The sequence below is a fragment of the Erpetoichthys calabaricus genome, chromosome 2 (assembly GCF_900747795.2).
Source record: "Erpetoichthys calabaricus chromosome 2, fErpCal1.3, whole genome shotgun sequence".
Taxonomy (NCBI): domain Eukaryota; kingdom Metazoa; phylum Chordata; class Cladistia; order Polypteriformes; family Polypteridae; genus Erpetoichthys; species Erpetoichthys calabaricus.
The window spans coordinates 206944452-206957320 of record NC_041395.2 but is presented as its reverse complement, the minus strand read 5'-3'; the positions used below and the strand labels follow the sequence as shown (position 1 = coordinate 206957320).

The following is a 12869-nucleotide window of genomic DNA, read 5'->3' as shown; positions in this document are numbered from 1 at the left end:
CAGCCAGATATTTCAAATTTTGACTCATCAGTCCAGAGCACCTGCTGCCATTTTTCTGCACCCCAGTTCCTATGTTTTCGTGCATACTTGAGTCACATGGCCTTGTTTCCACGTCGGAGGTATGGCTTTTTGGATGCGACTCTTCCATGAAGACCACTTCTGGCCAGACTTCTCCGGACAGTAGATGGGTGTACCTGGGTCCCACTGGTTTCTGCCAGTTCTGAGCTGATAGCACTGCTGGACATCTTCTGATTTCGAAGGGTAATAAGCTTGATGTGTCTTTTATCTGCTGCACTAAGTTTTCTTGGCTGACCACTGCGTCTACGATCCTCAGCGTTGCCCGTTTCTTTGTGCTTCTTCAAAAGAGCTTGAACAGCACATCTTGAAACCCCAGTCTGCTTTGAAATCTTTGTCTGGGAGAGACCTTGCTAATGCAGTATAACTACCTTGTGTCTTGTTGCTGTGCTCAATCTTGCCATGACATGAAACTGTCTTCCACAACCTCACCTTGGTAGCAGAGGTTGGCCGTTCCTCATCCAGTTTTAAGCCTCCTCTGTTTCAGTTAATGACTGTGTTTCAACCTACGTGTGACATTGATGATCATTAGCACCTGTTTGGTATAATTGGTTGATCATACACCTGACTAGAATCCTACAAAATCCCTGACTTTGTTCAAGTGAACCTATAAGAATTGATGCTGGTTTGAAGGCAAAAGGTAGTAACACCAAATATTGATTTGATTTAGATTTTTCTTTTGTTCGCGCACTTTGCATTTTGTAAATTGATAACAATAAACAATCATTATTTATATTTCTGAAAGCATTCTTTGGTTACAGCATTTTTTCACACCTGCCTAAAACTTTTGCACAGTACTGTATATAAACCAAACACACCAAAAATAAACTGAAAGAGCAATGAAAACACATGAGCCTAATGCAAGAAATGCTTTCACAGTGAGAGTTAGAGACAACTTGGACACACAACAGATGGCATTTATGCTTGTGCTGCGTGTGCAGTTTGAATATAGAAGCATCGTTCGAACTCTGGATCAGATTTCTCTCAAATTGGCGTTCAAACTCTGGAACGTTCGAAGTTATAATCGTTCGGAGTACAAGGCACTACTGTATTATGAATGTTTACAACAACATGCTTGACCTATGCAAAGACTACTATAAAAAAAATAATAAGTTTGAGCTTTCAACATTAAATTTATAAAGAAAAGGCCTCACTCTATGGAAAAAACATAACCTCTCTTTCCAGGATTCATGTAATGTTAATTGTGGAGGACACAAAGAGACACTGGCAGTATGTGGTTACCATAAAACATTAAACAAAAATAACACTTTTAAACAAAAGTAACACTAAGTAATATCAAATGAACAGCACATCTCAATGTAGTACATACAGTATACAACCAAACACTTGAAAAGTTCGCCAAGTTCAATGTAGCCCTCCGTGTTGAAAGGTAAATAGATATAAAACAGAAAACTGAAGCAAGTAACACTGTATAACTTGTGAGGTGTTGTGTTGTTGTATGCCATAATACACGTAATGGAGGTAATCACACCAGAGCCAATTAACAAAATGGTCTTACCAAAATGATCATGCAAATTATAAGCAAACAGAAAAATTAGTCTATTAAAGCCACATATGACTCAAACTGGACATCAGATCATAGTCGGGTAGTTTAACGACCTCACTTTCAGTAGATTATGACATCAAGTTTGAGAACCACTGGTCTATTGTTAAACCCAAGTTTTTGCTATGCATGATGTATATAAATACAGTATTGCATATACATATGCATGCATATACATTGTGGCCTGCAGGGGGCGCTCTTGACACAGACAGATGCAGGACACAAGTGCAAACACACGCTTTTATTTTTTCTTTGTCTAGTTTCACACCGGTACAGCACAGACACAAAATTCAAAACATACTCTTTTTAACTGTTTCTTTTCTTTTTCTCTTGCCTCCTCTCCTCCTCCAGCAAGCTTTGTCCTCTTCCACCCAACTCTGGCTTCTGAATGGAGTGAGGCGGCTCCTTATAAGCTGGTCCTGGAAGTGTTCCAGGTGGCTCATTAATCAGACCTGGAATCACTCCCAGGTGTGTGGTGAAAGCCCAAAGTAGGGTTCTGTGGCCCCCATGGAACCCAGCAGGGCTGCGCCAAACTCCAACTCAGCGTGCCATGCAGGAATCCATGGTGCCACAGCCTCCCAGGAGGTAGTGCCTTGCGGATGCCCTTTCCCCTGGTCCTTCTATCCAGCTGGTGCCTCGGCTGGGTAATAATGGCTGTCACAACATATATTGCATGTTATGAATATTTTTAACTATTTTATTTATATTGTATTTTTCAGCTATTGTAAGGAGACATGCAAATAAGAATTTCATTGTTCTACGTACCCATGACAATAAACTTGACTAAATGTTGAAGACTACAAAGAGAATGGTGAGTGGTGAATTAAAAAAAACTTGTAGGTTGTCGTAAGTAATTTTTCAACATCATTTTAGGACTGCCAAAGTGCATGCGACAGAGTGGCTGAGTAGATTATATAAATACTAGTCATTAAGCCCGTTACAATAACGGGCGCTAGAACAGTAGTCCATAAACATTAGTAGGAACAGTCTATATTAAATGGCAAGGGACCTTTTACCTCATTAAATTTTTTCCGTAAAATGCCTGTAATTTTCTCTTGACAGTAATACTGGCTTTGCTGTCCGTAATATGCATTTAATTTTCTGTGACAACAGTGGGCAATCAGCAGATTCTCCCCAGCAACTGATGTAATGTGTGCGAAAATAAATCTACTTTTACTTTACACTTTACCGGACGAAGCTTCTTAATCGCAAATCTGACATCCTCAGAGTGAACACTTGCACAACAATGGGGAAGCTGGTCTCCGCGTCTCAGAACCCGATTGGATTTTTTGTGTTTTCTGTTTTAGGTCTTACCTCATTTACCAAAATCCGATTGGATCTGCCGCACGATATTTTATAGGTCCCGCCCGCTCTGTCTTGTGTGACGCGTCAGGCAGCCTTTAAAGCATCTGCTTTGAAGCATCGCTCCGTGCCCCGCGCATGCGCACTTCACCAGAAACACGGACATACACAGGGATTTTATTAAAGAGGATAGTTAGATGGACAAGCTCACCTAGTGATTTGAAGATCTCTGTCCCAGCATATTTCCCTTCGAAGAAGACTGTATTGTTCTCTTGATTGAAAGCTCGAGACATGCGCACAAGAACAACTTCTAAAGAACCTTGGAAAAACATAATAGAAAGATGTATAAGAAAAAATATATACTAAAACATATACCACTAATTGGTTACATTACCAAACATCTTGACCACAGTATACACATGGTCATGATACATCTCAAAGGCCTATTAACACCATTGACAAGTCGCACGAAATACAAAATATTGTGTTAGTTAGGGACTTATTGTAACACTCACCTTTCCTTGGGTTCATACAACATAACATTTTTATATCTGCTGTTGGTATTTTCCCTTAAAACGGTCATTTTCAGAGCAAAATAGATAAGGCTAAATATTTAATTTCAATTCTGTTAAATTTTGTATGGTGTTCTTCACTATGTGCTGCTGCAAAGTGATATGAGAGGTTCTCACGCAAAATGCAAGTATAAATTTAAAAAAATGATCAAATACAGAATTAGGCACTAACTAATGTGTGCCTAATAATGATGTATTAATAGAAAGTCACAATTATTTATTGTAGTAATTAAAGTACATAGTTCCTAGTAAACCCATGGTTAAATCTTCCAGGTGAATTTGCCAAGAATCAGATCATCTTTCTTGATTTTTTTTTTATTCTAATATTCTAACATGCTAATTCTGCTACTTGTGCAAACACACTGTAGTTGGTAAAGGTCAGTCAATATTTACTATTTGTTTAGTTTTAACTACCTTTATTTTGAGAAAAAATAAGTTCAAAATAGTGTTTTTTTTTTTTAAACTAGAGCATGTTGTCCCTTGTGTTAATTGTGTAATAATTGTACTAATTTTAAAAACTGCATTATAATGACAAAGCTGTAAGTCTTGTGAAGATGAGACCAGATACCCTCTTTTCTTTACTGATCTACAGAGCAAACAGAGGAAGACATCACACAAAGATATTAAGCCATACAAAAGATTGCCAGACATTCAGCATGTTAAATCAATAAATGATAACATTAATAGATGCCTCCCAGATTTTAAAGAAGTTTGGGACTGTTTTTTGTAATTTGATTTTTTCCTATTTTAAATGAAATGGGACACCCAGTCACCACTGTGTTGTTGTAGGTGGATTAAGATTCTTCGGACTGAACAAGATATGTTGTCATGCTAGCAGTGTAGGGTAAGTTACCACAATAGATTGTTCATTAAGCAGAAAAGTACCATCACACATGACCCCAAAATGTGCTGTTCCACAGTCCAAAGACATGCAGGTTAGGTGCATTGGCGATCCTAAATTGTCCCTAGTGTGTGCTTGGTGTGTGGGTGCCCTGCAGTGGGCTGGCACCCTGCCCGGAGTTTGTATCCTGCCTTGCGCCCTGTGTTGGCTGGGACTGGCTCCAGCAGACCCCCGTGACCCAGTAGGATATAGCGGGTTGGATAATGGATGGATGGATAGGTCATCAGAACCACTTCCAGTTGCACAATATTTTACAAATATATCTCTTTGTTTCTCATCATAACTAATCAAACTTAATATTAAAATGATATTTTCATACTTAGGGAGGTCACGCGGTGGTGGAATTTTTTCATGATTACATATGCATTACCTAGATTACGTGCAAAGTAAAAAGAGTTATAGTCACCTACAAACATATAAAAAGTGTTAGTATTATATCATATTTGTTGCAATAAATTGTTATAGGTAAAACTGCATTTAACTACATTTAATTATGAAATAAATTAGATAAAGAAAATGATAAAATTAAATGTTCAGGGGGAAGTCACGCTAAAGTTAGAAAATGGGATTTATTAGAAAATGGAACAAACCTTAACAAAACTGATTGTCATTTCTCAATGTAGCCTCCACCCTCCTCAATGCACTTGTGCCACCTGCCTGGATTCCAGCAGAATAAAAGGTTTTGTCTTGTCTTCACAACCACTCGTGCACTCGAGTTATTGTCAAACACTACATGCTGAGGGGTACTACAGCCACTAGTGCAAGTTACTGTGACTTGCTGGAGACCAATGTGAAGCCTGCTATTCGATTCAAATGGCGGAGACTACTGTCTCAAGGGGTCCTTTTTCTGCAAGACAATGCCCGTGCACACAATGCTAAGAACACCAAGTCTTGTCTGGAGAAACTGAAGTTTGTGGTATTGCCACATCCTCCTTATTCGCCAGATTTGGCACCGTGTGATTTCCATCTTTTTGGACAAAAAACATCTGGGTGGTCGTCAATTCAAGGCAGATGATGACGTGAAGAAAGCGGTACACGAGTGGTTGCGAGAACAACACAAAACCTTTTATTCTGCTGGAATCCAGGCACTTCCAGGCAGGTGGCACAAGTGCATTGAGAAGGGTGGAGACTACATTGAGAAATGACATTATTAGTTTTGATAAGGTTCGTTCCATTTTCTAATAAATATCATTTTCTAACTTTAGTTTGACTGCCACCTCATATTAACAGGGACATGATGGAGAAGTAGCAGCTTATTGTTCCCATTACATCTTTATATTAACATGGCATGTTGAATGTTTACACGTTATTGTTGAACCGATGATATATACATTAAAAAAAAAAAAGTTATTGAAAGAATATGTGTTATATTGAATACAGTTTTTAATATCGTGTACACATTTATATATCCATGATACAAAAAATTTGGATGGTTGTTTCAATAAAATACTACTTCTGGTTAAGTAATTTTTCTCAAATTTCATATGTTTGCTTTTTATCATTATAAATATCTATACAAAATTTGAATGATCTATCTGTAATTATAACCATAGTTTACTTGAAAGTTTGTGAAAGTATTCGGTTAGAGTACCACTTCCGGTTGCCGGAGGTGGTCCAAAAGTTGTTAGCATTCCTTATTTTTGATTTAAAGCAGGTGTACAAAACCTCATTGATTAAAAATGACTGAGGAAAAGATATGTACACACAAACTGCAAAAAGATGAGGCCAATGCAGGCAGTAATGAATTGTGCTCACATTAACAGAAACATACGTTTTAGAAGACATCGTTAAACTCAAATTCCATCATCTTAACAACAAGACTGCTGAACTTTGGAAGGAAGCAGCCAACCAGTGCTGCTTCTAAGTTCTGACTGTGGTATGCACTTGTGAATGTAAGACACAGGATTCCTTAGGTTAACACATGGCTTCAATCTTGTGGTAGGATACAGGGTTATAGTTAAACTGGTTGTGTTTGCTACTGGTTAAATATTTAATCCTAAGAAAAGATTCAAAATGTAAAGAAGTTTTAGCAAATGGTGACTAATAAGAAGGGTCTTACCTGCTTTGAGGAGAACAATCTGGTCATTCTGGCAGAATTCCATAAAGCCATCAATCCTCTTAGCAAATTCAACTACATACTGAATGGCATCTGTCAGGCGGCAAGCACACCTCTCCCACATCTCCTCAATTGACTAAAAAGAGATATCCACAATGATCCATTTATTAATACAAACAGGAGGAGCAACATTTGACATTGCTTCAAGATACAAACACATACTGTATGAAGGTGCCTTTGACATTTCAATGTGTGATTACCAACATCTACATTACAAGAGACACAGGCTCAACACCTAGCTAATAGCTACTCCAGTCTTACTCTCCAACTTTCCTGACATGCTTAATATCTGTCTCCAAGGAGATAGTCCCATTGCCATGATCATACATGCGTGATCATACAAGGTGTTTTGTGGCAGACCTTCATTAGGTTAAATTATTTAAGGTACAAAACATCCACAACAAGCTTGAATTAGAGCTCATGTAAAGGAAGAGCACCTTATTTACCAAATTCATCTGAAATGTAATCACTTACCCACATATTAAGGGAAGTGACGCATGTCCAAAAATGATTTATTCAACACAAAATTAGTCAACATGCAAAAAAACAACAGTTGTTACAGAACATGACAGGATGTTGTTTCTGTTAATTAATCAACATGGACTTATAACAGTATTTGAAAATAAAACAGTGTTTGCCACACTTATGTTGTGTATCAAAGTTTAAAAAAAAATAATGTACAGGTAGTCCCCAGGTTACAGTCATCTGACCTACGAACGGGGCTGCAGCTGTGACGCATGCGCCTCAGTAACTACCTCTCCGTCATCTTCAGCCTGGGGACGCTGCAAGCGGTGTCTGGACGGAGGCTAGAGGGGGGTGATTTCGCTGCTCGCACAGTGTAGTGTCCCTTGGGTGGCTCCCAGCGGCAATCGGTGACCCGTGGTCCATAGTCACCGGGACCACAGCTATTGCTCATGTGCAGGACGGATGCTTGATGGGGCGGTTCACTGCCCGCCCACTACGCCACCGCAGCTACTGCTCCTGACTGGATGCAGGCTGGATGGAGTGGAGGTGGGCGTTTCACTGCCCGCCCACCACACACGGCTTCCCACGTTCGTTCTCGGTGGGTGGCTGGTAATGCTGCAAGTGGTTACCTGGTTTTGGCTGAACAGATGCCATTGAGGGTGAATGGGGCGGAGGGGGCAGCATTGTAGTGTGCCTCCGGTGGCTGCCTGTTGAATGGGGGCAGTGGTGGGCGATTCACTACCCGCCTTTGGCCACACTGTGTTTGTTCTCGGTGGGTGGACGCTGCAGGCAGCACACTGTAGCGGAGGTGACTATGTGGTGGGCAAATGGTGAATCGCCCCTCGCCACCCCCATTCATTCTCAATAACTAGCCTGCTTGTACTGTTACGTACATAACAGGAAGTTGTCTCTTGTCAGTACATCAGACGTGCTGACGACTGGTGCCTTCCTGCTGTGATAGCTGTACAGTGCTGTGCAGAAGAGCTCATCTTAACCTTTTGTCTTCACCCTTCAAGAATGTCTCTGAAACACAAATCGGATGCAAGTGCTGGTGATACAGTAAAGAAGAGAAAAATCATCACCATGGAAAATAAAATAGAAATAATAAAAAGGTCAAAGAGGTGAAACTCCATCATTCATTGGTAGAGAACTTGGTTACAGTCGGTCAACAATAGCATTTATTAAAATAATGTACCTGTTCTGACTTGCATACAAATTCAACTTAAGAACAAACCTACAGTCCCTATCTCGTATGTAACCCGGGGACTGCCTGTATTGTAAAAACATCATATTCATTGTCTATGTATATAGCCAGAGATTTTAACAAACATTCAGATATTATCAAAGGAATATTTATTTTAAATATGAAGCTGTATTTTCGCATGTTGGATAAAAAGCACTAATAAAAATGCAAAAGTGAATCTCACAAGGTATCACACATCAGCAAAGTCTGGTGATGAACTAATGTGTGTGTTATGGAAAATTCCAATTCTTACTGCGTATACTTTAAGATACTTGAAATAAAAAAGAGGTATAGTTAATACTTTCAAAAGAAAAAAAAAATTCACATTCTTATCATAGTATGTCCCAAGTAGTGTGATAATATCATTCTGCTACTAGAGTAGTTAGAATATTACCAGATAGGAATGCTATTTTTTCTTTTTTGTTAGCGTTTTAGAAAAAACACAAAATAAGTGACTTGGTCCAAGACACACAGTGGGTCAGAGGCAGGAACTGAACTAGGAACACTATGGATTACAGTGCATTTCTTTAGCCATTAAGTCATACTATCAACCACAAAGTACCATGAATGAAAGCTGGCCTGAAGTGCATTCCTGGGTCAATGTTAAAATCATAATCGTGAGAAACAGCCAATCTCTTGTTAGCTTTGATTGGCATGATTTGGCATGAGAGGCAAGTTTTGATTGGCTTCCAGAAGTGAACTGCTGTTCAATTATAAGGTGAGGTGGTATGTCATTCTTTTCAAAACTATTGTGTTCCTAGTGTACTGTCAAGCTCTTTGCTTTGTGCCAAGAAGGCAAATCAAAAATGGGGAGCAATAAAGACCACCTTCAAGACTTGTCAGCATTTTAGAAGATAACCACAACAGAAGCCAAACTGTGCTGGTGTGTTTAGAAGTGAAGCGAGTATCCTACTGGTATAATTCTTCCAATTATCAACAATATTATGGAAAAAAGTGTGGTTCAGTTAACCTAATTTAACCTCCTTAGCGTTAAACCCAAGTGTGACTCTGGCTCGGGACTTCATGTTATTATGGTTAAGCCCAAGTAAGGCCCTGATCCACAGAAAACCATAAGGAATAGTATTGTAGGCACCTTACCAAACCTCTCACTAATTTTTGCTTTGCCAAAAATGAACCTGATGATTTCATAAAACAATAAAACTCCCTCTTCATTCCTACAATATAATTACCATTGTATTTTAAAGCTCATTTCACTTATAAGTTGTTATTTATTTGTAAATTAATATATTGGCATTAGTCACACACATACTAGATTTGAGTTTTTCAGAATAATAGTAATTCTTAACATACTATTACCTTATGTCAAGTTAAAATTAATGTATGATGTACAGATTGTACTTCTTCATCTTATGGTACCCCTTACTACTTGATTTGAATGTGCCACTAAGTAAGTCTTCTAAGGTCAAAGAGACTTTCATTACAGATTTTTCTCTTAATATGAAAAACACATTCTAATGAATGTTGCAAAATACCACAACTTGTCTGTCACACCTAACTCCTCCCAAGCTGGCTCTATCTACTGTTATGTGGCCTTAATTGAAATGTGATTTACAGTAGTTATCGAAAGAAAGTCGGTTTCTGCCAGACTGGTAAGGAAGGTGTCTGTAGCTGACTTAGGTTTGAAATTTGTTTAGATTTTCAACTTGCTTGATACAGAGGCCGACGAGTGATTAAGTTCCAGACTATTTAATGAATGGAACAGTGACAGACCCTTTGCTTAAACTTGCTGTTATACTTGAAAGTATAAAATTAAATATTTATTATTTACATATTAAACCAATATATGAAGCCAGTCACAAGTAATTTATCTATGTTGCTCATATTAATATATCGCTTGACAGCTGGTTTGGGATGTATAGAATGCACTCATAACTTGCCATAATATTTAATTATCGTTGTATGGCACCCCAATGAATCATACCCGCCGTACTATAATAGTGAATAAACATTGTGCTTATACCATGAGAAAGAAGGATGGCCAATAGAAAGTTCAATTTTATTTAAATAAGAGATTTGAGAAAAAAACGCATTCAAGGGTGCATGTTTCATTAACTGTTACGTGCTATGGCACTCACTGTTGTATAATTTAAGTAATGTTTTTTTGATTCAGGTAATCTATTATGACAGTCGTAATTTCCAATACCTGCACATAGCCCTCCTTGTATATTTAATAAGTCTTCATCAACATTAACATTCACACAAAAATGATCAGCTCAAGAAATGATAAAATATAAGCTGATATAAAATGACCTGGCAAAATCCATAAACAAATCTGAACAAGGACAAACTGAAGAATGCTATTATTTCTTTCTCCTCCACATTTACAGTATATGCTTTACTCATCTCCTCGCTCTTCTCCTCATAATGGCTTATACCTTGCACTGGTAGACCATGACTTCCTCACGGGTGAACTGCTTCCACTGCAAAGCTTGTAGCTCCTCCACTCGGAATTGGCAGGTTTCCCGGTGGGATTTAAAGATGTTAGCTGTCAGTTTGTCTGGCAAGAAAAAGAACAGTAAATAAAATACATATACTTGAATGCTTTAAATATGTAAAATAATTAGAAATCACTTCCCTTTCAATGCAAGCTGTTTTCCTAACAAATGTACTAGGGGGTACGCAAAAATAACCAGAATTGAAAAAAAAAAATTGTTTTAATAATTTTTACCTACTGAAACTTTTGTCTCCTCCAAAGTACCCTCCATGTGAATGAATGCACTTGTCCCAATGGTTTTCCCACTAATGGAAACATTTTTGGAATTGCTGAAGAGGAACATTGTCCAAAGCCTGCAGCGATTTTTCTTTGACTTCCTCCACGGTACAAAAACGCTTTCCTTTGAATTCATTTTTCATATGCGGCAACAACAAGATCAGGCGAGTAGGGAAGGTGGCAAGAACTCCGTGACACACAAGACAATTCAGAAATCTTTTCAATAGTCTGACAATGGTCTTTGTAAATCACATTATTATGGGTACCCCCCCCCCCCATATATGTTGTAAGCACAATATGTAGGTGTGTTTATATTATTGTAAAAAATGGGGAAATACATTAGATGAAAAGAATTGCAACAAAAGATAATGCACTAAATGAACATATTCATTTACAATATGAATTTGCATAACAAATAGCATTTGTGCCAAGGAAAAATGAAGTTATCACTCAAAGCCTGAATATGAAATAATTTTTAAAAGAATAAAAGGTAATAAGAGAAAGGTCTTTGGTGTACAAGTAAGATGTAAAACGTAATGCATTTGCAAATATATTCTTGAAACTTTGATTAAAATTTTAAAAAGCGTTCTAATTCCAGTGGCCAAATAACACAGTGGCAAGCACCACTTCCTCACAGCTCCAAGGACCTTAGCTTGATTTCCAGAGCGACTGTCAAGGAGTTGGTGTATTTAGTTTGTGTTTGTGTGTTAAGCTGCCCTGTCATGAGCTTGTGTGTGTTTATTTCACACAACCCATTTATTTAAAGAAACAATTTGGCAAGAAAGTGTGTGCAAGATCATAAGGTGTAATCCAAATTAATTAATACATTTTTAGTAAACTGTGAATAAGCAGTAAAAATGTTACAGTTTACATTATCTATATTTATAAGGTGCAAAGTGTACAGCTGAACAAAAAGATGACAGCAGCAGCTAGTGTAAATGAAACATAAATATACAGATAAGAAAATGCAGTTATGTATATAGTGACCTAATTAGATAAGGCACTAGACTGTAAGGACTGCAGATTCAGTCCATAATACTAGCTCACTATAGCTGTTTGCACAGAAACTGGCTATCCTAGGAATTCAAGTGTCTATCTTCCCAGGTCAAGGACGTGTGAACTAAGCAGTCGACCTGGAAATGTCCCGGTCAAGAGATGTCTGAACAAAGTCCAAGAACGTCTACATAAAGCATGTAAAACATACTTTAAGTGAGATACAGAATTGTTGCAGACTTTGGCAATGAGATCTCGCTAGATGGTTTTGCAGAAGTGGATTCAGTTTCTAAAGTGGGCTGTTTGAAAATGCCATGGAAATTAGGCAGAATGTGAAATAATGGAGTGCATATCTAGCCATGACAAAGTGGAAATGCTTGATTTAGTTTACCACCAGAAACAGCAATGAGCTGACTGCCTTAGATTTGTGGTTTTCTAACAGTAAAGTGAATGGCACTGTCACGAGTCAGTGAAGCAGTGATGGGAAGACTTGATGCTTGATTAACTGAACTGTGCTTTGTGCAGCTTTTGGGAACAGTGATAATGAATTATGTTACATCTTGAGATCCATGTTGATTCAAACTATATTTGGCACTATTATTATTAAATTTCCCACTCACAGTACTACTTATGTCTTAAATATGTGCTTGTGATTCAACGTCATTTTGCAAAACATTCAATAAATATAGCAAATATACTGTAGCCCTCAACTATTATTGTTCCCCTACTTTTCTTCTATAGCCTGCAGATCTTCTGTGTACCTTTCAGGATTCCTACCAACTTAATTGGGATGGTATGGGGTTACTCAAGAATGTGAGAAAAAAAATTACATTATATCTATCAAATATTCCACTATATTTGTGTGTGTATATATATATATATATATATATATATATATATATATATA

The 12869-nt window shown here is 37.9% G+C and overlaps 1 protein-coding gene across 4 annotated transcripts in view; it reads right to left on the bottom strand.

Annotated features, from left to right (window-relative positions):
- Window positions 1–12869, bottom strand: part of LOC114646733 (nuclear receptor ROR-alpha A-like) — a 344553-nt gene that overhangs the window by 24638 nt on the left and 307046 nt on the right. For all 4 annotated transcript variants that reach the window (XM_028795052.2, XM_051922242.1, XM_028795053.2 and 1 more), the window contains 3 exons: window positions 10635–10756; window positions 6474–6606; window positions 3153–3260 (listed from right to left, as the gene is read on the bottom strand). In XM_028795052.2, coding sequence (XP_028650885.1) covers window positions 3153–3260; window positions 6474–6606; window positions 10635–10756 — 363 coding nt within the window. The remainder of the gene's footprint in view (window positions 1–3152; window positions 3261–6473; window positions 6607–10634; window positions 10757–12869) is intronic.